Genomic DNA, 23699 nt, shown 5'->3' on the forward strand with positions numbered 1-23699 from the left:
TGTGTCACTCTGTGTCACCCTGTGCCATCCTGTGTCACTCTGTGTCACTCTGTGTCACCCTGTGTCACTCTGAGTCACTCTGTGTCACTCTGTGTCACCCTGTGTCACTGTGTCACCCTGTGTCACCCTGTGTCACTGTGCCATCCTGTGTCACTCTGTGTCACTCTGTGTCACTCTGTGTCACCCTGTGTCATCCTGTGTCACTCCATTCTGTGTCACTCTGTGTCGCTCTGTGTCACCCTGTGTCACTCTGTGTCACTCTGTTCTGTGGTTCCGTGACCCTCGGGGGGATGGCGCTGTGCGGGGCCGGCGCGCCCACTGCCGGCCGGTGCCGGAACTGCAGCCCCGGGGAGCGCCGGGCCGGGACTGGGGAAACTGGGAGAACTGGGGGGACTGGGGGGACTGGGGGGACTGGGAGAACTGGGGGGGACTGGGAGAACTGGGGGGACTGGGGGAACTGGGGGAACTGAGGGGAACTGGGGGGACTGGGGGAACTGAGGGGACTGGGAGAACTGGGGGAACTGGGGGAACTGAGGGAACTGAGGGGAACTGGGGGGACTGGGGGTACTGGGGGAACTGAGGGGAACTGGGGGGACTGGGGGGAACTGGGGGTACTGGGGGAACTGGGGGAATAGGGAGAACTGGGGGAACTGGGGGAACTGGGGGGGACTGAGGAGAACTGGGGGTACTGGGAGGAATCTGGGGGAATAGGGAGTCTGGGGAACTGGGGCGCCGGGGGAACTGGAGTGGGCTGAGGCAGACTGGAAGGGCTGGGATGGACGGAGGAAAGGGAGGAACTGGGGCAGACTGGGGACGGGGAGAACCGAAGGGACTGTGACCATCCACGGGTCAGCTGGGAAGATTGGGCTGGGGGACACTGGGGGGCCAGCAGTGAGCAAGGATGAGGGGCTCAGGCGAAATTAGGAGGGTTGGAAAACCAAGGAGGACTGTGAAGGCAGAGGACTGGGAAGGACTAGGATAGCCTGAGAATGTGTCTGGGATAGACTGAGGCACCAACATGGGGTGAGGAAACGGGGTAGCAGGAGCCCCTGTGCAGGCTGGACAACCCCTGGGTCCGGCCCCACAGCCCCTCTCACCTCTCCTTTGCAGGATCGTCCCCCCAGTGCCGATGGCCACGCTCCGGACACTGCCCCGGGGCAGGGCAGCCAGTGCGACAGCCCCAAGCAGCCGGCAGGACAGGAGAGCCCGACACTCCCGGTGCCCTCTGCCGTGAAGGTAACACTGCTGCCTCTGGGCTGCCCAGGGGAGGAACCAGCCCAGGGCATCCAAGCCTGAAGTGCCCATGTGCTGCGCCCCAAATGTGTGGGAGCTCCAGGTGTCCAGCCTTAAAGTCTTTGAATAATTCAGGCAGACAGCCTTGTGTCAAAAACTGATTTAATTCATTGTGAAATGGTACAAGATACAGCAATACACCTTGCTAGAGGCAGTTGCTGGGGTCCTGCACTGGAAACTCCCCTGGGGCTGGGAGCAGGAGGAGATACAGGGCAACACTGGAGTTCCTTCCAGGCAGGGAGGGCCACTGTCCATCTCTGTGCTCTGCAGCACAGCTGAGATGGGACACAGTGCCGAGGGAGTGCCCCACACCCAGGCTCAGCAGGTCTTGGAGCTGGAGTGTCAGGTGCCAGCAGGAGCTGCCTTGGTTCTGTCCCAGGCCTTTGAGGTCCCATAGGGGTGACAGGAGCTCTTCTCACACCTAATTCCTTTCCTTCTTGGCCCAACAGTCCAAATCATCCAGTGACAGCAAGAACCGTCACAAAAAGCCCAAAGACACCAAGCCCAAAGTGAAGAAGCTCAAGTACCACCAGTACATCCCTCCAGACCAGAAAGCAGAGAAGTCCCCTCCACCCATGGATTCTGCATATGCCAGACTGCTCCAGCAGCAGCAGCTCTTCCTGCAGCTCCAGATCCTCAGCCAGCAGCAGCAGCAACAGCAGCAGCACTTCAACTACCCTGGGGTGCACCAAGGACAGCTGAAGTGAGTGCCAGCAGCAGGACTTAGCCCTGTCTCTCTCCAGACTTTCCCCTCTGTATCCATTTGTGCCAGAGCAAGGGATTAGAGGCACACTCCTGGAACAGAAAAGCTTGGGAACAGCACAGACCCCTTCCAAGCCATTCTGGCTTTGCACAGTGGCTGGGGCACCTGTGACCTGCTGGTGGGACACCAGCAATCTCCTACAGCCCAAACTGGATTTCCTTGGCCATCCTGAAGTCTCATATAGGAGACAGCAGACCCAAGGGAGCAGAGGGATGGGATGCTGGGCACAAAGACCCTGGGGAGCAGACAAGTTACCCCAAATCTCCTTTGTTATTTCAGGCAATCAAATGAGCAAATGGTCAAAAGTTCAAATTCTTCATCAACTTCTGGCAACAACACCCCTCTTTCTCCAGTGAAAACCACCTTTTCAGGCCAGACTTGTGTCTCATCTATCAAGCCAGGCCCTCTGCCATCCAACCTGGATGATCTCAAAGTGAGTACAAACTTTGCCACTTCAGGAGCAGAATGTCACGGCCTGAGTGTGCTGTGCTGCCTCTGAGTGTGTCAGGGAAGTGCCAAGGGCTGGAGGGGACCTTAGGTGTTAGATGTCAGCACACCTGCACCCCCATGCTCTGAGCCACCCAGGAGTACAGCACAGCACCCTGGGGCAGGGCTTGGTCACTGGGGAGGTTCTGAACATGAGGGCTTGCTGCTCTGGAGGTGGTGAGGGGTGCACTGCTCCAGCCTGTGTACCAGCAAACCAAAGGTGTAGCTTGGGGAGGCTGCAGGTCAGGCTAAAGGATGATCTGAGCTGCTGCTCCTGCAGCTCCTGGCTCCATCCCTGTGTGGTTTTATGGTGGACATCGTGGATGCTCTGACAGACCAGCCAGAGGCCATTAGGGGAGCATGGTGCCCCCCTTAGTGACTCAGCTAAGGCCAGCTCAGCTCTCTGCATGAGCAGGTGCCTCCTGCTATGTGCACTGTTTTGAGCAGTTCTCATGTAGGCAAGAAAGGGCATAGGGGAGAATCCTTCATATCAGCTATTCTTTTATACATTGCTAATAGACCCTCAGTCATGGGGAAGGCCAAATCCTTCTAGGAGCAGAGGTAGAAACAGCATGAGTTTGCCCTAGCTCAGGTGGCTGAATCCTGTGCCTGAGCATAGAGCATGTGGCTCCAAGGTGTCACAGTCTCTGAGCCATAAGCTGGCTCCTGGTCTGTGTTAAAGTCCTCTGCACATGGAGAAATCTGCTAGGAAGGGAATCCTGAGTTGCTTCCCAGACCCAAGGACCACTGCTGGTTCATGGAGAGGACTCACAGTTCTTGGGAGGAGGAAGGTTTTCTTGTTAGGAAAGGTTGTGATTCTGCAGGATTCTGCAGTGGTCAGGATCCTACAGGATGTGCAGTGGTGAGGATTCTGCAGTGGTCAGGATCCTACAGGATGTGCAGTGGTGAGGACTCTGCAGGATGTGCAGTGGTCAGGATCCTGCAGAATGTGCAGTGGTCAGGATCCTGCTCATGGTGACTCTGGTGCCTGCAGGTGAGACAGGAGCACCTGGGAGGTCAGAGCTTTAAAGCTGGAAGCTGTGAGCCAGTGATCTGAGACTCCTTGTTAGAAGCACTGAAGGTCTTACCTGCCCCTGGCCCTGATCATGAGTGACTTTCCTTGCAGGTGTCAGAGCTGAGGCAGCAGCTCCGGATACGAGGCCTGCCTGTGTCAGGTACCAAAACAGCGCTGATGGAGCGGCTGCGGCCCTTCCAGGAGTGCAGCAGCAGCACGGTGCCCAACTTCAGTGAGATCACCACCGTCACCTTCCCAGTCACCCCAACAAGCACCCTGTCCAGTTACCAGTCACAGTCCTCCACCAGCATGTTATCAAACGGCTTCTATCACTTTGGCAGCACCAGCTCCACCCCACCCATCTCGCCCGCCTCCTCTGACCTCTCCGTGAGCGGCTCTTTGCCAGACACCTTCAATGACGGGCCCATGTCTTCCCCACAGTTCGGCCTGCAGCCATCCCCGGTTCATGGCAGTGCTGAGGAAAGCCTCATGAGCAGCATGAATGGAGGGAGCATCCAGCTGGAACTGGAAGGAATAGACACAGAGAAAGACAAGATGCTGGTGGAGAAGCAGAAGGTCATCAATGAACTGACATGGAAGCTGCAGCAAGAGCAGAGGCAGGTGGAAGAGCTGCGGATGCAGCTCCAGAAGCGAAAGAGAAGCAATGGCCTTGAGGAGAAGCAGCAGCCTGCTCAGCATTTCTTTGGTGTCCCCATCAAGCAGGAAAACGCCGTGTCCAGCTGTCCCTTTGCATCCAAACAAATGGCCCTGAAAGGCCAGGCCGGCAGCTCGGAGAAGCTGAGTAACTGTGGGGTACCGCAGGTGCCCCACATCGTAAACAGCCACTGCCTGGAGCCCGCAGGGCAGAGCACCATCACCTCCTCGACATTCCTGAGCCCGCAGTGCTCCCCCCAGCACTCTCCCCTGGGGGCTGCAAAGAGCCCCCAGCACATCAGCCTGCCACCGTCCCCCAACAGCCACTACCTGCTGCCGGTGTCCCCCGAGGGCCGCAGCGGGTCCCCGCCGGGCAGCAGCTGCCTCCGCACAGCGCCGGTGAGTGCCAGCCCAGACCCCACGGGAGAGGCCTCTCCTCTTGGCCCGGGGCTGCTGGCAGCATGTGGGGCTGCCTGCAAGGGCAGAGAGTATCCCAGGGGGACAGTGGGTTGGAGGCTGATAGCGCTGCAGGGTCCTTTGCAGGGTTTCTTCTGGGGGGCCCTACCACTGCAGCCAGTTGCTCTGGAGGGGCCACAGCACAGCTCTCATGCCCCATGGAGCCCTGGCACAGCTCTCATGCCCCATGGAGCCCTGGCACAGCTCCTGCTGCCGTGAGAAAGCCCTGGCACAGCTCCCCTCCTCCCCAGGGGACCCCAGCACAGCTCTCTCTGCCCCTAGGTGAGCACTGGCAAAGCTGCCTGTGTCCTGGGAGAGCCTGGCAGAGCATCCTCTGCCCTACAGAGCCCTGGCACTGTTCCCTCTGCCCTGGGGAGCCCTGGCACAGCTCTCTCTGCCCCTGGAGGAGTTCCAGCAAGCTCCCTCTTCCCTGGGGGAGCACTGGCACAGCTTCTTCTACCCTAAAAGAGCCCAAACACAGCTGCCTCTTGCCTCAGGGGGAGTTCTGGCACAGCTTGCTCTGCCCTTGGGGAGTCCTGGCACAGCTGCCCATGCCCCATGGAGCCCTGGCACAGCTCTGTACACAGCAGGGAGGCACCAGCGTGGATCCCTCAGCTCCTGGGAGAGCCCTGGCACAGTTCCTACAGCCCTGGGAGACCCCACTGCAGGGCTTTCCAGCATCTTGCCAAGCCATTGTGGCTCCCAGCAGCGTGTGAAGGATTTTCACCACTGAGTTGGAGGAGAGCAGTCACCCTGGGGAAGTCTTTTCTCAGGAAGCTGGAGCAGGGCTGGCAGTTGAGGTCTGCAGTCAGAGAGAGCTTGTGCCTCCCCAGCAGGCCACCACAGGCTGTCCTCAGCAGCCCCCACTCAGCCCCCTGGACAGGGACAGCTTGGGGAGGGGGACATGCTGCCAGCACAAACCAGCACAGGGCTCTGCTCAGCGCAACCCCAGCCCATCCAGTGCCCTCCCAGGGCTCCCCAGGCAGCAGCAGCAGCACCTTCCAGTGGCCTGTGCCATGCACAGGGGTGCAAGGTGTGCCCCACAGCAGGGGCAGGCTGGGTGTGTGGCACTGCCCACAGCAGAGCAGGGTGGCCCCAGGCAGGCACTGGGGTGCAGCCCTGCACAAAGTGGCACAAAGGGGGGCTCAGGGCTGTGTCCAGGGGATGGTGGGTGCTGTGGCAGAGCACAGCCAGTGAGGTGGGAAGGGGCAGCAGTTTTGGGTGAGGAGGAGAACACAGAGCTGCCAGTGGGATGGGCATGGAGGGCGGTGGGGTTGGGGTGAGGCAGGCAGTGGGGCTGCTGCAGGGGTGAGAAGGGACACTGGTTTGGGGGAGCTGGGCAGGGGGAGCAGAGCAGGGGGGTGACCCTGGCACTGGGGCTGTGCAGGTGAACTGGGCACTGCAGCAGAGCTGTGGGGACAGTGGGCACTGGGACACAGTGCTGTGAGGTGATATCCAAGAGAGGCAGCAGGGCTGCTCTGGGCAGCTGGGCAGTGGTCAGTGAGGCTCAGGAGGAAGCAGCAACACCGCAGGGACATCTCCAGCTGCTCCCTCACTGCCCAAGGGCAGGGTGTGCACAGGGGGGATGGTCTCATTGTGTCCTGCAGCTCACCCCAACCCCAACACCACCCATCCTGGGCATTCCTCTGCTGCCTGCAAGGCACTCCCAGGGGTGAGGGTCCTTCTTCAGTAAGAACTCTTCCTTTGTGCCCAGCACTGCAGTGCTGTTTCCCATGAGCCAGGGCTCCTTCCAGCTACCCTCCACAGAAAGGTGGCCAGGATGTGCATGGCCAGGCAGAGTGGCCTCACTGCTCCCTGGGTCCTCTCCTGGATCCCACCTGGAGGGACCCTGGTGCTGATTTTTGTGGAACACGGCCATGGCCAGGCAGTGGGGAAGGACACACAAGGGCCTAGAGGTGATGGGGACAGCAGCTGACAGGCACTGTTCTTCAAATGCCGTCTGTCCTTGAAGGGGAACCTGGCAAAAACTTGGTGAAGATGTGCAGGTGTTTGACACAGGCAGAGATTTCCCTCTTTTGAGTGACCCTCCCTGGCCTCAGCTGTGTGAGGTGCCCCCAGTCAGGTGGTGATGGAGAGGGGCTGGGGTGGCTGGGGAAGTGCCTCATCACTGGCCAAGCACAGCTGACCACCACAGCATCTCTGTCCCCCTCAGTCCCGCGTGTCCACAGCTGACTGAGCACCAGGATTCCAGTGTCACTGTGTCTGTGCTCTGGCAGTGCCACGAGGCCAGCCTGGCCCTGGCTCTCGGAGCTAGGGCAGGGAGCTGGTTTACCTGCCTCTATCCTGCTCAAAGCCGGGAATTTTGACCCACAGAATTGTCATTTCCCTGGCACCACAGCAGCCTCAGCAGGGATGAGAGAGCCGGGCCTCCCGCCGTGCATTGACTCCATTTCCCTGTATTTCCCCATGCAGATGGCTGTGCAGTCAGGCCAAAACTTTTCTATTTCATCCCCAAGTTTTTGTAAGTCAAGCCCAGCCCTGTCAGAGGTAAAGCAGCCTCCACCCTATGAGGATGCAGTGAAGCAGGTAACTGCATGGTTTTTGTTTTCTACAGGGCTAGGGCTGCCCACAATGTCTTTTTGCAGTCAGAGGAACTCAGCTGCTGCAGTTCCAGCCCTTTCTGGGGTCTCTGGGTAGGACAGACCTGCTCCCATGAGGAATGGGCTTTTTTGAAGGGTTAGTTGCTGATTAGCTGCCGCAAAGGAGCTGGGCAGGAACATGTCCCCTGTGCACCCAGGGGTCCTGACACCCCCCAAGTCCCCTGGGTGCCAGTGTTCTCTCTTTGGGTGCTCAGTGCTGTGTGAGGGACAGACCCTTGAGCATTCCCAAGTCACCAGGAAACCTCCTCCTGCTCCATCCACCCCCTGAGCCACACCCTGGAGTAATGCATGGCCATTCCCAGGAACACATTCCTCCCCATCAGAGTCTGGAGCAGCCTCAGTGCTGGGACTGGTGGTGCCTTTAGGGAAGTGGAGTGATGCTGTTGGCAGGGTGAAAATGGGTTTATGCCAGCCTGCAGATCTTCCAGTCAGGGAGAGGAGGGAGACTGGGCAGTGCAGGGAGCAGGGAGGGCAGGCAGTGCCTGTGAGGTGCTGGGGCCAAAATGTTGCTGTGTCCTGAGAGCCCTGGGACAGGGCAGGCTGTGGTGGCCACTGAGCAGAGGGTTGGCAGCAGGGAAGGGTTCTTTGCCCCCTGGATCCACAGTGATTGTGCCACATCCCTGCAGTGCCCTGAATGCTGCTGCCAGCCCCGTGTTGGTATGGCCTCTCTTCTGTGGGGTCTAAAGCCATCTTTTTTGGGGTCTAGAGCCATCTACCTGGCTTGTGGCTGGAGGGACTGTCCTCCTAATGCCCTCTACTCTCCTCTTTGTCGTTTGCTGCAGCAGATGACACGAAGTCAGCAGATGGACGAGCTCCTGGACGTGCTGATTGAGAGTGGAGGTACGCTCTGCTTCCCTCTTCCCCTCTGGGGCTCTCCCTCCAGGCCAGTATCAGTCTGTGGGGCTCAGTGCATCCTGTGCACCCCAGCAGAGCTGTCTGAGTCAAGTACAGCTTTCCCCTGCCCCCCCTGTGCCAGCAGCCCCCAAAATTGAACCCAAAAGCAGCCTGGCCCTCCCTGAGCCTGCTGCTGCATGTGCCAGCCCAGTGGGGTGGTCTGTGACCTGTGCAGAGAGCAGGAGCCCTGTGCACATTACTGCCAGCCCCCTCCCCACACAGCCAGTGTGCCCCCCATCCCCAGGGCTGCCAGTGCCACCTCCCAGCAGAGCTCTTCTGCTGCCCTCCCCTGCCCAAAGTGCTGCCCTTCCCCAGTCCCTTGGGGACAGCTGCTGGTGCTTGTGCCTTAGGGAGTGTGTCCAAACCCGGGGATCAAGGTCAGAAAGCAGGAAAGTGCAAGGGAGGGGGGCAAGCAGTGCCACTGGGACTGAGTGAGGAGCAGGTTTCCATAGGGGTGCCCAAGGGGTCAGCTGGAGGCCTCTGGTGGTGCCCAGCAGTGGTGGGCACTGCCAGAACACCTCAAATCCCTCTCATCTGTTGACAGAAATTCCAGCCAATGCCAAGGAAGATCGGTCCTGCCTCCAGAAAGTCCCTCAGATAATGGTGTCTACAGGGAGCTCCGGTGCCTCTGTCCCCAAGGGCTCTGCCCCGTTCGAGCCGGTGCCCTTCGAGCACTGCCCGGGCGGCAGCGACGCTCACCTGGAGGTGCTGCTCAATGCCCACAGCCCCCTGGGCAGGGTCAGCGAGATGGCCCTGCTGAAAATGGGGGGAGAGGAGCCCCACTTCGAAGGGATGATGGAGGGGTTCTCTGGCAAAGCCGCGGATGAACTGCTCAACTCCCAGGAGATTTTACAGACTCCCCTGTCACCCATGGAAACCCAGCTGTCCCCTTCCCCCGCCGAAGGCTCCGGTTTACAAATGAGTTTCACTGAGTCTCCGTGGGAAACAATGGAGTGGCTGGACCTCACCCCCCCCAGCTCTGCCACCGGCTTCAGCTCGCTCACCCCCGCGGGCCCCAGCATCTTCAACATCGATTTCCTGGATGTAGCCGACCTCAACCTGAACAGCAGCATGGACCTGCACCTGCAGCAGTGGTGAAGGGACGTGCTGGGGCAGGGGGCTGTGAGCCTGCAGCAGGTGGCACAGCGTTCCTGTCGTGCCAGAGAACATGCAGGGCAAACGTGCCTCATCCAGGGGAAACTGGAGTCATTTTCCCAGCATATAAACTTGTTTGAATTTCCAGTCACTGAAAACTGACAGCACAATTCTGGTACTTTGGTTTTCCTCCATTGACACAACCCCACAGAGGACACCAGTGCCTGAAACAATACTTCCTTTGATTGACAAGAACTTCAGTTCTCCTTCTTTAATCTTCCCCCCCCAGTTTTAGCAGTCACTCTCATGAGAACTGGAGCAGCTCATGACAAGACTGTGTGGTGAGGTGACCTCACCTGGGTGGCAACAGGAAATCATGGAGAGGGAAGACCACTGTTTCCTCTCCTCTCCTCTCCTCTCCTCTCCTCTCCTCTCCTCTCCTCTCCTCTCCTCTCCTCTCCTCTCCTCTCCTCTCCTCTCCTCTCCTCTCCTCTCCTCTCCTCTCCTCTCCTCTCCTCTCCTCTCCTCTCCTCTCCTCTCCTCTCCTCTCCTCTCCTCTCCTCTCCTCTCCTCTCCTCTCCTCTCCTCTCCTCTCCTCTCCTCTCCTCTCCTCTCCTCTCCTCTCCTCTCCTCTCCTCTCCTCTCCTCTCCTCTCCTCTCCTCTCCTCTCCTCTCCTCTCCTCTCCTCTCCTCTCCTCTCCTCTCCTCTCCTCTCCTCTCCTCTCCTCTCCTCTCCTCACCTTGTCCTTCAGGCAGAGCTGTTGGGCTCATCTTGGCCGTGCCCATGCCAGGATGAAGAGCAGGGGTCTGTGCCCAGCCAGGTGCCAAGCACCCTTCTCTGGACAGCCAGGCTCCTGCCTCGCTCCTGCCCAAAGCTGCACTGCCCCGGTATTGCCCCGCCTGCTCCAGGTGGATGAGAGATGGAGATCACCGTGTTGGCGTGTCCTGAGGGGCTGAAAGCCCAGGAGCCGTCCTGGCTGCATTCTGACCTGAATCAGGCTGCAGCCTGTGACCTTGGAGCAGAGAGCTCTGGACATCGGAGGCAGATTTGGAGGCAGATGTTCAGGATGCAGGCGCAGGAACGGTGGGGATGTGGCATCCCCGGTGCACACAAAGGGATGTGTGATGTGTTTTGGTCGAGGTAGGAGCAAGTTGTATGAAAGGACCAGGCAGGCTTTGAGGGGCTGTTCTCTGCACAGCCAGGTCAGGGTGATCTCCAGCCCTTGCATGATCCGGGAGCAGCGGGAGCCGGGCAGGGACACTCAGTGACCACTGAGCGAGCCCTCGTGTGGCTGAGGCTTTGTGGGAGTGCCTGCTCCTTTTCATCCTCCCCTCCATCCTTCTGCCCATCCCCTGCAGTCTCCCCCTCCTCCCCGAGTTTCTCCAGCGTCACTGCTCGCTCAGCCCAGAGCAAGGCTAGCGGAGAACAGCTGTGAATCACCGAGCCTGGAGGAGCCCGTTCTCCCGAAGCCGGCAGAGAAGGAAGCTCTCCCGCAGTGATGCTCCCGTTTGGAATCACCAGCATTTCTCCTATGAGTCTCTGTGCAATATTCTTCCTCAGGCTCTAGCAAGAAGGAGCCTTTGCTTCACTTCTTGGCTTCCACCAAAGAACTTGCTGCAGACTGTGTGATGGACACGTCTGTTCGTTGCAACTCTGGTTTTGCCAAAGTAAATATTGTTGCTGACAAAGATTGTTAAACTATTTACAGACTGAGTGTATTTAATATTTGTGTTACTGGAAGGACAGCACACGGAGATGAAGCTGCCTGGAGGAGGTCCAGCCTGGCCGTGGCTCCCGTGGCGCTTCCCCAGGGATGCTGGAGCTGTCGGAGGCAGCTCTGCAGCCCAGGCAGTGTCCCCAGCCCCTGGCTTTGTTGCATGCTGTATAAAGCACATGGCAGTAGCTTTCAAGTCACTATTTAAAGCACCACTTTTCTATTGTACAAATATCACAGGGCACTGCTAGGATAGACAATCACAGGTTGCATTTTTTTAAAAGAATTTCTTTTTCTAAGTGAGAGATTTTTTTGAAGCCAGTCCGTGGAGAATATTCAGAGCACTTGAAGCAGAGTAGTGTTAGCTGCTCCACTGAGGCCTTGTACAGAGTTTTCCAGGTAACTTTCTCCTCTCAGCAAATGTATTTCCTTATTCAAAGGGATGCTGTCAGCTTCAAACCTGTAAGCAAGCACATTTCCTTAACTATGTTACCAGCAACACCTTCATTATTAAAACCCTTGTCTTGCCACTCTGTCTGCTCATGGTTTGCTGTTTGACTTCACCACTGGGACAACCACAGCTATCCCAGCTGCCACCACCTGGTACCAGCTCCGTGCCCTGGGACACCTTCAAGGCCAGATGAATTTCACTCATGGCAGCAGTTTCTCCTGGAAGATTTCTGAACACACCAGCCAGCATCTCCTGTCTTTTTCTTCTGTAGGCTCTGGCTTTGCTTTGTCTTCCTGCAGGCCCCACTCCTTGGGTCTTCCTTGAAAGGCAGAGCTGACTCCTGATATTTTTGTCAGGACTGGGTTGGTGGCTGCAGGGTGCCAGGTCCAGGCAGAGCTCTGCCACAGCCAAACCCCTCTCTGCCCACAGGCACAGCAGGCTGGGACCTCTCCCTGGGGGACTTGGATCTTTCTCCACAGCAGCCCTGAGTGTCTGTTTCCAGACTTGTCACATCTTTCCTCTGATTAGAAAAGGTTCACGGGTATTTTCCCATCCATGAGCAAGGAGGGACTGCCCAGGTGGGCTAAAGGTGAAATGGTCCTGAGTCTTGGCCCCAGTGAATCTGAAAAGATGCAGATGAACAAATAACCAGTTCCTATTAACATCTTTTAATGTCTGACCCAAATCCTGCAGCTAGGCGTGCTGTGATAAAGAGCCAGGTCATGGTTACTCAGAGAATGAGGAGACAAGCCTCAGCCCAGGATTATCTCAGGAATATCGATGGACTGGAGCATTCCCCTGCCCTGTTTGCCTGCTGAGGAGAGCCTGCCCGTGCTGCTCCCCCTGCAGCAGAGCAGCTGGGGAGGCTGAGTGTCCCTGCTCTGAAAGGCAAAGAGCTCCTGCAGGGCAGGACTGACACCTGCCAAGTGCCGAGGTTTGGAGCAGAGCACCTGGGCAGGCTGAGTCCTGCTGCGGGCACAGAGAGGGATCAGAGTCTCCTGAGTCTCCTTCCAGGCCCCAAAGGACACCAGAAGCAGATTTTCTGTTGCATGGAGAACTCAACCCAGCTCTGCCTGAGCCTCCTGGAACCCCCTCCTGCCTTGAGTCAGTCCTCACTCAGTCTTCCATGTGTAGGTGATTTTCCCACACAGTCTGTCCCAAGGAATTTAGGGTACTGGGATTTTCCTTTCTGTCAATGCCAAGCTGAAGGATCCCAGTGATATCCCAGTCTCCCTCAGTCTTCTTGCCTGAAAAAACAGAGGTAATAAAAACAAAGAAACAAAAAATGTTCTGAGAGTCAAATTAACATTTTTCATGCCTTTAGCATGAAAGTTTTTAAAATGTGCCTGTCTCAGTTCACCATGCAGTGATGAAGTGTGTGAAGAGTGTGGTGAGTTCCCTCACCTCAGTCACTGAGACACCCACAGCACCTCCCCATCAGCTCCCAGGTAAAGACAGACCTGGGAACTGCTCAGGCAGTTTCCCTCCCACAGACACAGCATGGACACCCCACAGCTACCACAGGATTTACCACACACAGCCCTGCAAGCCAGCACATCTCAGTGTGAGGAGCTGCCCTCCTACAGCAAACCCTTGAGCCTTCCCGAGGCTGAGTGTGCTGCTGGGGCTGTTGGCACAGCTACACCTGCACCCAGCTCTTCTGCTCAGTCGAGCAGGGGTTTGCTGTTTGGACACACCACATTCTCCTGATGGGAGGCTTGGGATTATGGCAAGACAAAGCTTTCTGGCTCCCCCCAGAGCAGCCCCAGACTGCTCTGCTGTTCTATTTCTAGCAGAAAGTGCTGTGTGTCTCCAGGAGAGGGAGTTTGTGCTTCATCTCATTCTCCAAGCACTTGCACAGCTGTAAACATAAAGGCAAAATACAGCAGCTGTTTCCTTTTCTTGTTCCTCAGAGCAGTGCCCCCATCTTTGCCTGGGCCCCTTTCCATGCTCAAAGCAATGGCCACATGTGATTTGTATCAGGAGTCAAAGGGAAAATGGAGTTGTTTTAAAAAGCAGCGCCTGTGTGTTAACAGAATCATGGAATCACTGAGATTGGAAAAGCCCTCCCAGACCACAGAGTCCATCCTGATCCCCACCGTGTCCCCAGCCCAGAGCTCTGAGTGCCACCTCCAGGAATTCCATGGACACCTCCAGGGATGGGCACTCCAAACCTCCCTGGGCATTTCCAAGGCCTGAGCTCCCTTTCCATGGGGAAATTCCTGCTGCTGTCCCCCCTGAGCCTCCCCTGGCCCAGCCTGAGGCCGTTCCCTCTCCTCCTGTCCCTGTTCCCTGGCAGCAGAGCCTGACCCCCCCGGCTGTCCCCTCCTGCCAGGGACTTGTGCAGAGCCACAAGGGCCCCCTGAGCTCCTTTTCTCCAGGTGAGCCCCTTCCCAGCTCCCTCAGCCTCTCCTGGGACTCCAGACCCTTCCCCTGATCTGTTCCCTTCCCTGGACATGCTCCAGCCCCTCCATGTCCTTCCTGTCCTCCTGTCCCAGAGCTGCCCCCAGGACTGGAGGTGCCCCAGCAGTGCCAGCACAGGGGGAACCCCCAGTAACACAGGACTGAGCCCTTCATTTATACTCACCTGGACCTCAAGGGAGAAACAGCGATGGGATGAAGGCCAGGGGAAGCCATGCCAGAGTATTCATGGAAATCCTCAGCTCAAAGTGCTCCTGACAGAACAGGCAATGATGCAAATCTGTGTTCCACCTGCTTGGTCCAGGCAGGGATGGGCTCATCCAAACCTCAAAGCTGCTCTTGGAGCTCCCCAGACACGTAATAACCACAGCAGAGCACAGCAGAGTGGGATTTTCTGGGTGCTGTATGGTCCTTGTTGAAGATCTAAGAACCTCCTCAGCCATGCCAGTGGGCACAAAGGTGTGAGGAACTGGTGTGAGGTGCCAGTCTGGGCCACTAAGCACAGCCAATGGCTCCAAGTCTTCTGGGAGAATGGTCCAAACAGAGTCCTGGCACTGGGCATGGAAACCAGGGCAGCCTCAGAGCCCGTGTGCTGGTACAGAGGGAGAGCCAGAACCGAGCCCTGCGGACCTGGCACTGATGGCCAAAGGAAAATTCCCAGTTCCAGGGCTGGAGAAAGCCATCACACATCGCTCAGGCAAGGAGTCCAAGGGCTGTCAGGAGCAGTAGCAGTGGCCCTGTGCAGGAATGGATCCTGTTGGAGACACCAGCAGCATCTGGAACAAGCTCAGATTTTTTCTGTGCTGCTTCAGCAGTGACATGGTGACAACAGGATCCTCGGTGAGGGCAGTGAAGTTCCTACAGGCAGGAAGGAGTCCAGAGGGAGAATGGAGCATGAGTTCAACGAAGAGCAGTTGAGAGGGACTGAAATGTCCATAAAAACATTCCCTCCAAGGGAAGAACCTTCCCTGGTGTGTGCTCAGATTTTGTCTTCACCAAACAAGGGATCTTGGATTCTGATTGAAGAGTGAGGACAGCAGGTGACCCAAAAATATCCAAAGTATTGTGCTGGCAACAAAAAGCTCCAGAAAAAGGCTTGATGTGGTGGGAACACAGAATTTAGCCAAACTGACAAGACTTGAGCTACGTGAACCTTTCACACTGTGAATCTCTACACAGCAAGAACTTCAGCTCCATTTGTCTTCCCTGCCTCCCTTCTCTCCACACAGCTCCCACCCTCCAAGTGATGAGACCCTGCTGCTGTCAGGTGATCCACCCATTCCCAGCTATTCCTGGTCCTGAGGTACACCATGACCAGTGATCCCTGCAGGATGCTCTGGCTCTCCCCTCTCTGGGCTGGCCACTCCTGGATGTCCCCCCCAGCCACGGGAGCAGGACAGGCACTCGTGACCCGACACTCCTCCTTCCCAGTGGGGCTCCAGTTCTGCCCACTGGACTGGGCAGATTCCAGGCCCTCCACAGCTTCCAGGCAGAAAAGACATCCCAGCACCAGGCAGGACTCACCCAGGACTCTGAAACCATCTGGGTTCTGCAGACCTTGGCTGCTCTTGCAAAACTAAAGCAGCCATCAGAGCTGGGAGCAGCAGCTGCCCTTCCCCTGGAGGGTGGGCACGGCCACCTGCCCTCCTCACAGGGACAAGGTGTCCTGAGCCACCAGAACCTCCCTGTGCTGCAGAAAGTGCTCACTGAGAGGTGCCCGGACACACTGAGGGCTCAGCAGTGTTCCAGAGAGAGAAAATACATCCAGAGCTCCCTAAAAAAAAAACAAACCTCTTTTGTTTGGCACAAGAAGATGTGAAGGTTCCAGCTGGAGGACAGGCCTGGAAGGCAGGTGAACCACAGCTCTTAGTGAACCTTCCCGTGCACATCTGACCTTACAAAATGAAAATAACAAGGTCACAGTCGCATCTTAGTTTTATTACAACTGACCTGCAGGCAAAAGAATAGAACTATTACATAAACACTCTGATCCATGTATAATAGCTTAAATAGAGGAGGAAGTCAAACCAGGATACCGGATAAAATATTCGGAAGCTCTTTGAAGCAGTTTTGTTCCTGAGCTTCATTTTACAGACAATAAGGCAACATCCCTGCACATCAGCTTTTTGATATTTTTATACAATTTTTCTATGGTACAAGAAAAAAAAAAATAACCAGAATTCACAATGTACAGTTCTTACACTATTTTCACAGCTTCTGAACACTATACACCTTTTTTTTTTTTTTATAGATACATTGCAATAAATGGTGCACCCTTAATAATTTATAATAATCTATGTTGAATAGGCTAAACCTGTCCTGTACAGCCACCCAGGCAGCAGCACCTCACTCCTGTCACTGGCAGCTCAAAGCTTTCCATTTCCATCCCCAGCAAACTGGTCCTGGAGATGAGGCGGCACCAGAGCACAGACCCAGCCATCCCAACAGGGCAGGGCAAGGCAGTCCCGTGTGTTTTGGGAGCTTCCATCTCAGTGCTGGCCCTCTGGCAGGTTTTTGGGAGAAGTGTCAGATTTCCCACCCAAAGGGAGGAGCAAAGCCCCACATTCGGCTGCCCCTCCTGGGGCTGGGTCTCCTCGGCCCCCACAGCCAGCACCCCCGAGACCTGGAGCAGCTGCAGGCCCTTTCCAGGGGCTGAAGGCTGGAGAGAGGAATCAGCTCCAGGGGGATTTGCCTGAGAAGGGCTCTGGGAGTGGGGACAGAACGACCACTTTAGCCATGCATGGGCTGCAGGATGCACAGATTCAGTCACTGCAGAAACCTCTGCCTTGTCTGCTTTGGGAAGACTTTGGTGACTGCCTTTCCTGAGGAGCAGCCCAAGAGGAACAATCCATGAAGGGCAGCACCAAGGGATCCCAGGGGCTCCCAACAGCACCAGCCTCGGTGCCAGCAGGAGCACCAGGACGTGTCACCTCTGCAGCCCCCTGACAGCAGCTGTGTCCCAGGGCACGGCCTCAGCTCCCAGCTGGGATGTGCTGCTTGGTCTTCTCTGCCTCGGGCTGCCTTGCACAGGTGGCTTTGGTTGGACGTGGGGAGCCCTTCCTTGGGGAACCTGCCAGCACCACGGTGTTTTCATTCCCACTGCGGCCGGGCTGGGGGCCGAGCTCTGATGGGAGGGTGCTCTAACACTGATGAAGTCCTACCAAGAACCTAAATTGGCTCAAAATGGAAAGCAGAGACCCTGCAGCCTCCATTTTATCCCTGGTGTGCTACTGAACACCTGAAAACTGCAATATTTGCGGGGGGGAAAGGATTTTGGGAAAAATTAATCTTTGAAAAATATGTCAATTAAACAAACAGAAAAGCCTGATGTGCAGTTTCACTCAGGAATGGACCAGAAGACAACAGCTTGCCTGGCCTTGCTGGACCAGCTGAGAGGAGTTAGATGCTCCTTCACCTCATCTCCTTCTGCACCCAACAATCTCAGAGAGGTTTGCTCTAGGTGCAGCACAGGAGCTGTAGAGGTCACAGAAAAGGTTCAGTCTCCAGTGGTGGTGAATTGTCCCCAGCAAGCTCAGCAGGGTGTGGTGGGCACAGAGCCCTGTGGCAGCCAGGGCCACCCCTCCATCCTGCCTGCAGTGGCCAGAAGGAAGAGCTCAGGTTTGGACTCAGGAGCTCAGGGACGTGGGGCTGGGAGGGCTGGGTTGGGCCCCAGGCACGAGCAGCAGGGCTGGGGACAGCAGGAACATGAGAAACACTGGCCAGGACTCCCAGCCATCATCAGCTGGTGGCCCATTCCAGCAGCTGCAGCCTCTGTGGATGGCACTGGGTGAAGGCAAAGCAAAGCCAGTGGGTGGTGAGCACTGTGCACTATAAACCAGGTCAACAAGCAGGTTAAATTCAATCAAGTAGTTTAATAATTCTTCAGGTCAAAGGTCTTATCTTACCAGGTAACAATTTACAGGACACCTAGTTAAGAGTGAAGAGTGGCTGGCTTGGTAAAAGGAGGAAGAATACATTATGTCCCATCTCAATAGTTTAATGTTAGCCTCTTTCAACGCAACATATTTTTGGTAAAGACATATTCACTATATTTAACATGATCTCTCTTAAACAGGAAGTTCAGCTGAACACACTGTCCCCAGAAAGTACACTGCGACTGTAAAGCAACAGAATTTCATAGCAGTAAATCTATTGCACTTTGTGAAGAATAAAATTCTCCTTTGCCTTTCCAGCTCCAGAAGGCAAAGCATCTCGTTGGTTAAGCAAGTTCTTCTCCCTCCAGGCAAAGTCTCTTAATGTTCAGACAGACAACGCCTAACTTTTGTTTGTTTGCTTTTTATTATTACTTGAAACAACAATCGGAAGAGTTTGAGAGAAAAATCTTTCCAGTAGCTGCTGAGAAGTCTCCAAGTTTTGAGTCTAGAAATGAATTTTAGGTGCTATCCAATCACAGTCAACAAATAAATGTACTTATTTCCACATTTCATGAATATGTCCACAAAAGAGCAAGATGAGGTCTCTCTGTGACCAACACTAACACTGTGTGATCAGGTATTACAGGGATGCACTTTATATGTGACAACAGTATACAGACAGGATGGAAATAACACCAATATTATTGCACATGGTGTCTGGGCGAGCATTAAAAACACTGCAATATGTGATGAAAATTCTTTACAGCTTGTTTTCTCTCAGCCCTTTTTCTAGAGTTTGATGTAGCAGCAGTATCAATCCACGTACATTGGAGAGCTGGGAGTTGCTGGCATTTGATCCAGGATTTTACAAACATAGCATGCAACATCCACTGTGCGTTCCTCATACATCAGGATGAAGGGATGTTTCTGGAAGCAGATAAAAAACAACAGTTACAGTCACCCTCCTGGCATATGCTCCTCAGATAAAAACTGAGCAGGTGAATTTATTTGTCTGGTGCAAGAATACGCTTTGTGGTGGCTGTAGGATGCCAGGACAGCCTGGTCCGTGGCTTTTCCACGTTGGGAATTCATGTCTTTAACATGGGAGGTTACTGAGGCAGGACAGGACTGCAGAGTGTCAGGAGCTGACAGGGAGAAGGGACTGAGGGTGCAGCATCAGCAGCTCCTCTGTAGCACTGGCATTTACTGAAATACTTTCAGGAGAGGTTTCATCAGCAGCATTGTCACACTGGGGAGAGTGACAGGAGTGACAGGGAGTAGCTTGCAGAGATCTAACCCAAGCTCTGCTCTCCTGAGCCCTGACCCCTCTGCCCTGCCCAGCAGGCAGCACTGGCCAGACCCAGATCAGAGCAGCTGGGACATAACATCAGGGAGGTTCTGGGCCAGGACATCAGGCTAACCCCTTTCACATCAGGTGATGTAAAACCCCGGGGCTGACTGTGGAAGCACAGCCTCTAAGAGGTGCCTTCCAGGTGTCCAGAGCTCCTTGAAGGTGCACAGCTGCCACATGTGGCTGATCCAAGCCAAAAGCATTGCTGCCCTCTCTCCTTTAGCACCCCCACCACAACAGGCCCTGCTGCTGCCCAGCTCCAGGGTTCTGCTCCTTCAGATCTCACTTCTGCCTGAGCCCAGCCCCGTGTGAGCTGTGTGTTGCAGCCATTGAAAGATGCAGCACTGAGAACTCACCAGAAGCTCTTTGTACTTTGGCCTTTTGGACTCGTCCTTTGTAAGGCTAAAGAAAGCATAAAGATAATTAGGAGAATGTGGGATCAGGGAAAATGTTAGACATCAAACAAACTTTTACAGGATGTGATACTGTCACATTGGGACTCACCACCTTTGGTTTTCTGGAAACCTATCCTTGCACTGTGAGTGACCACAGGAGTAACTTCCTTCCCTCCTTCCCTCCCTTGCAGCCATCCCAGCTGTGCAGGCAGGGGCTGGGGATGCGTCTGACATAAACCTCCCTCCTAACTGTGCCTCTCTAGCACAGCATCTCAGAGGTTTTCTTCTAATTCCTTTCCTCAAGAGCAGTTTCCAAGGTCTGCCCTTCAGTCCCAACCCAGACAAATGCCCCATCACCTCCAAACCACTAAAATGAGAGAGGTCCTCCCTGTTATGCTGGTGCAGGAATGTGAGAAGAAGCCAGAAGTGCTGGACACATGATCCTTGCCAAACACCAGCCAACAAAAGGAGCCAACCCCAAGTGCTGTCAGCAGCACACAACTCACCACAAGTTGACGAAGTTGATGAAACTTGGGGAAAATTCCCTTTCCTCTGAGTTACTCAGCTGTGGTGGGTCTCCTTTCACTACTTGTGTCAACTGGTCAAACACACTGTTCCACTTGGGGTAGGGGAATCGCCCCGTGGCCAGCTCATACTGCAGGGAGACAGCAACAGCACCAGGCAGGTTTACATCAGGGAAAAAAAAATGTCTGCAACAGCCTTGAACCCCTCCAGAAGAAAGACTGAGATGAGATTCTTCATCCTATTCCCTGTATGATTCTAAGTAGGGGGAAGGTTTTAGCCAGCAGTGAGTTCTGCTGCCTGTGTGAGGGCCAGATTTACCCTGACCAGGTTTCCGTGCCAGCCATGTCTGCTCCTCTACTGAATATAAAACAAACCAGTGTGGGACAGCAAAATCCTCCAGTCCCTTCCCAAGCATCCTAACAACCACTAGGGAAAATGGATAAGAACAGATTAGAGTAACACAATCACATGATCCCTCAAGTTGGAGAGGACCCATAAGGATCCCTGAATCCAACTCCCTGCTCCTCGCAGGATAATGAAAATGAGTTTTTCTAAACATCAGTGGTGAAAACAGAAACTCCTGATCCATACTTGATTTCTTCTGCTTTCACTTCTGCTTCACAACCTGGATAAAGTAAGAGCTTCTCACTGTATCAATGTGTGCAGCTAGCAGTGCTGTGGTTAAAGCCAGTGAGGAATCAGAATCCCAGAATCCAGGATTAACCAAAGTCTCTGTGCAGCCAAAGCACAGCAGCTGCCAGGGCTGTCAGAGGCTGATTCACACGGGCTGGGTGCTCTGCTCTGCACCACCACACTCAGCACCCTCATCTCAGATTATGAACACAAAATAAATTTACAACCCAACGTCTCTTCCCTGCTCACATCTTGCTCTCTGCAAAACAGAGAGAGAGAGAGAGGGAGAACCATTTAGTGGAAAGCATCCTGGTTGTGCCTGAGCCAGGAAGGGCCCACTCCAACCACAACACAGCAAGGAGCTGGGCTGTGCTGCCCACTCTGCAAAGCCCCTCACTTACCAATGTAATCCCCAAGCTCCAGACGTCTGAGCGCACGTCGTAGCCTTGCCTGGACGCGCTGGGATCTATCCTTTCCGGCTGAAACGCAAGAAGGAGCAGTCAAGCTCTGTGCTGTGCAGGGAGCAATGAGAAGCATCTGCAAACCTAAAAGAACTCTGAGACTGGCACAGCTCCAGAGGCAAACCTGTGGCCGGGGCAGCCATCCAACCCCAGAAGAGAAACATCTCAAGGGATCACTTAAAACACGGATTTTATGGAGGTGCAGTGTAAAAGGTGATCAGAAATGGCAACTTATCACAGTCCAATGCTTCAGATATTTTTTCCTTTTGCACAAACACCTTGAATAACTGTGACTGCCTTATTTATTTAGTTTTGTTCAAGTTTGGGATCTCTTTAACACAAAGTCTCGCTTTCTCTGTTTTCACAGCCAAGTTGTTCCCAAGGGATTGTGAGAACTGGAATCAACATCTCATCCACAACCCTGGGGAGTGAGGCTTAGCAGCATCTACCAGAACTCTTCTCCCCAACCAGCTACTAAGAAACTAATAAAAACAAGGTGCTTTAAGAAAAGCTCCTCTGAACATGGTTTTAATCATCCCTAAAAGGCAACTATGATGTTACAAGGCTTTAAGACATCCAAAATATCTTTCATAAAAAGCAATATTGAGCCAGACATGGGTGATTCACACCTAAGAGCAAGTTACCCAGAGAGGTGAGCCAGCAAAAAACATCCTTATGCCTTGCATATCATCTTTGTAAGAAACCTCAGTCTGCCTTCTTTAGTTAAAAATAGAGTAATTAACATGTCAAAATAAACATGCTCTCATTCAGTTTTGACTACAATAATAAAGACACCTACATAGCAATAAATTCTAAATTATGGGGTACAGGAAGTACTCTGAAAGCCCTGGTTGTTTTGTAAGCTACATTTTAATAGAATTCCATTGAAATGCAGCTGACAAGTGCAGCAGCAGGTGGCCCAGCCCTGAACTCTACTGGGGACACACCATGATGTCTGGAAGCTGCCACCAGGGATGGACCAGCTCAGAACACAGAGCAGAGCCAGGGTGCCAGGGTGCAGATGAAGGAGGGAACTTGCAGAGGGAGCAGCTGCTCTGGGCAGGGCCAATCTGCTCAAAGGGACTGGTGGGATGGGTGGCACTGGTGAGACAGAGCTGGTTGTCTCAGGCACCCAAGAGGGGCACCCTGCTCCTCTGACTGAACGGGGATTTGGCCCTAGACCATGGTGGCACAGTTAAAGGGAAAGCAGGACGGACCAAAATAAATCCCATCTAAATACAGAGCAGGAAGAATGCTGAGAATTTTCCATGTAGATCACATGGGAGCAATTAACACCAAGCAAGGAAGAGTCACTATGTCACACTCTGGGGACCTGGAGCAAGGGCTGCAGACAAAGCCCAGGCCAGGTGTCCTTCTGGTGACAAGTGCAAGCAGGAAAGGAAAAGGCTGAGGTGCAGACCCATCTCTGGATGTGCTGATGGGGTGAAGGGACAGGGTATGGATGCATCAGAGAAGGGTATAGGCTGCCACAGGGCTTCTCCAGTTCAGTGTCCACCTGAGCACCAGCATCTTGACTGGAAAATGAGCAGTGAGCACAACAGATCCTCCCTCTCTTCCAAACCCCAGCTATACAAACACAGCCATGCACAGCCTGATCTCTGCCTGAACCACCTGGACACAAAACATGCAGCTGACCCTGACAGCAAGGCCAGCAGTGACTGTCCACCTTCAAGGAGAAGTGAGAAGTTTGCAGCCAGAGGCTCCAAGCTAACCTGGGAAAAGGACCTGAGTGACCAAGGATGGAGGTGACACCATCGCAATCCACTCCTGGAGGCCTTGAAAGAGCAGGGAAGGGCAGGACATCTATCCTCACGCCGGCTGGGTCTGCCCCTCCCTAAACCAAGCACTTCAGTCTCACCCTTCCTCTCTGACACGGGCACTGGGTCCACTGGGGCACTCAGAAGGCAAAAACCAGCAATGTCACAAAGGCCACCAGAGCTCCAGCGTGGCACATGGAGCCCACTCCCAGCAGCATCCACACAGCCAGAGACAAGGCAGGGAGCACAGGGAGCAGCACTCAGGGAGGATGCAGGGCTGGCCAGCAGCACCCACTGCTGGGTGAAGGCTGTGGAACTTCACCTGGAGCAAACCCCAGCGCTGGCACCAGCACAGGGCACAGGTGAGGAGGGTCCAGAACAGCCCAGGCTGCTCCAGGGCCAGCAGCTGCCTGGGAACTCAGTCCTGCCTTTCTTTCCTTCAGAGAACACGAGGTACCAACATTTACAGGCCTTTGCTGACTGTAACAATGGTGGGGGAGCTGAAAGCCAAAAGCAAAACAACCTCTCAGCACCACAGCTCCAAGGCTGAGGCGCCGCTCGCTGTGACAGCTCCAACAATTTTGGTTCAAGCACACAGCACTTGCTTGGCAGCTGGACATGGCTCCTGCTGCCTCCTCAGAGCACTCCCAGCCAGACTGGCTGACATCCAGGGTCATTGTTACCAACAGCTATGTGGGTTCCTTCAGGGGGCAAGTGCCATGGGGTTGGTGGGCCTTGCAAAACGAGACACTATCATCAGGGAAAAGCAGCCAGCAGAGCCTGCCTCCCTGGCTGAACAGAGCTACTACTCTTGGCC

The 23699-nt window shown here is 54.8% G+C and overlaps 2 protein-coding genes across 10 annotated transcripts in view; one reads left to right on the forward strand and one right to left on the reverse strand.

Moving 5' to 3' along the window:
• Positions 1-9529, forward strand: part of MYOCD (myocardin) — a 216381-nt gene extending 206852 nt beyond the window's left edge. For 6 of the 9 annotated variants that reach the window (XM_086857363.1, XM_086857368.1, XM_086857369.1 and 3 more), the window contains 7 exons: positions 1111-1236; positions 1743-1996; positions 2336-2489; positions 3669-4610; positions 7101-7214; positions 8071-8128; positions 8727-9529. In XM_086857363.1, the coding sequence (XP_086713489.1) occupies positions 1111-1236; positions 1743-1996; positions 2336-2489; positions 3669-4610; positions 7101-7214; positions 8071-8128; positions 8727-9280 (2202 nt within the window). In that variant the 3' untranslated portion in view covers positions 9281-9529. The remainder of the gene's footprint in view (positions 1-1110; positions 1237-1742; positions 1997-2335; positions 2490-3668; positions 4611-7100; positions 7215-8070; positions 8129-8726) is intronic. The other 3 variants (XM_086857365.1, XM_086857370.1, XM_086857366.1) reach the window with 2 other exon arrangements.
• Positions 9530-17716: 8187 nt separating this feature from the next.
• The window catches only part of MAP2K4 (mitogen-activated protein kinase kinase 4), a 67254-nt gene continuing 61271 nt past the window's right edge, over positions 17717-23699 (reverse strand). The window contains exons 11-14 of the mRNA XM_086857765.1: positions 21045-21122; positions 19992-20140; positions 19447-19492; positions 17717-18666 (exon numbers count right to left, since the gene is read on the reverse strand). Of these exons, the coding sequence (XP_086713891.1) occupies positions 18553-18666; positions 19447-19492; positions 19992-20140; positions 21045-21122 (387 nt within the window). The 3' untranslated portion in view covers positions 17717-18552. The remainder of the gene's footprint in view (positions 18667-19446; positions 19493-19991; positions 20141-21044; positions 21123-23699) is intronic.

The sequence above is a fragment of the Cyanistes caeruleus genome, chromosome 19 (genome assembly GCF_971803275.1).
Source record: "Cyanistes caeruleus chromosome 19, bCyaCae1.hap1.1, whole genome shotgun sequence".
Lineage (NCBI taxonomy): Eukaryota > Metazoa > Chordata > Aves > Passeriformes > Paridae > Cyanistes > Cyanistes caeruleus.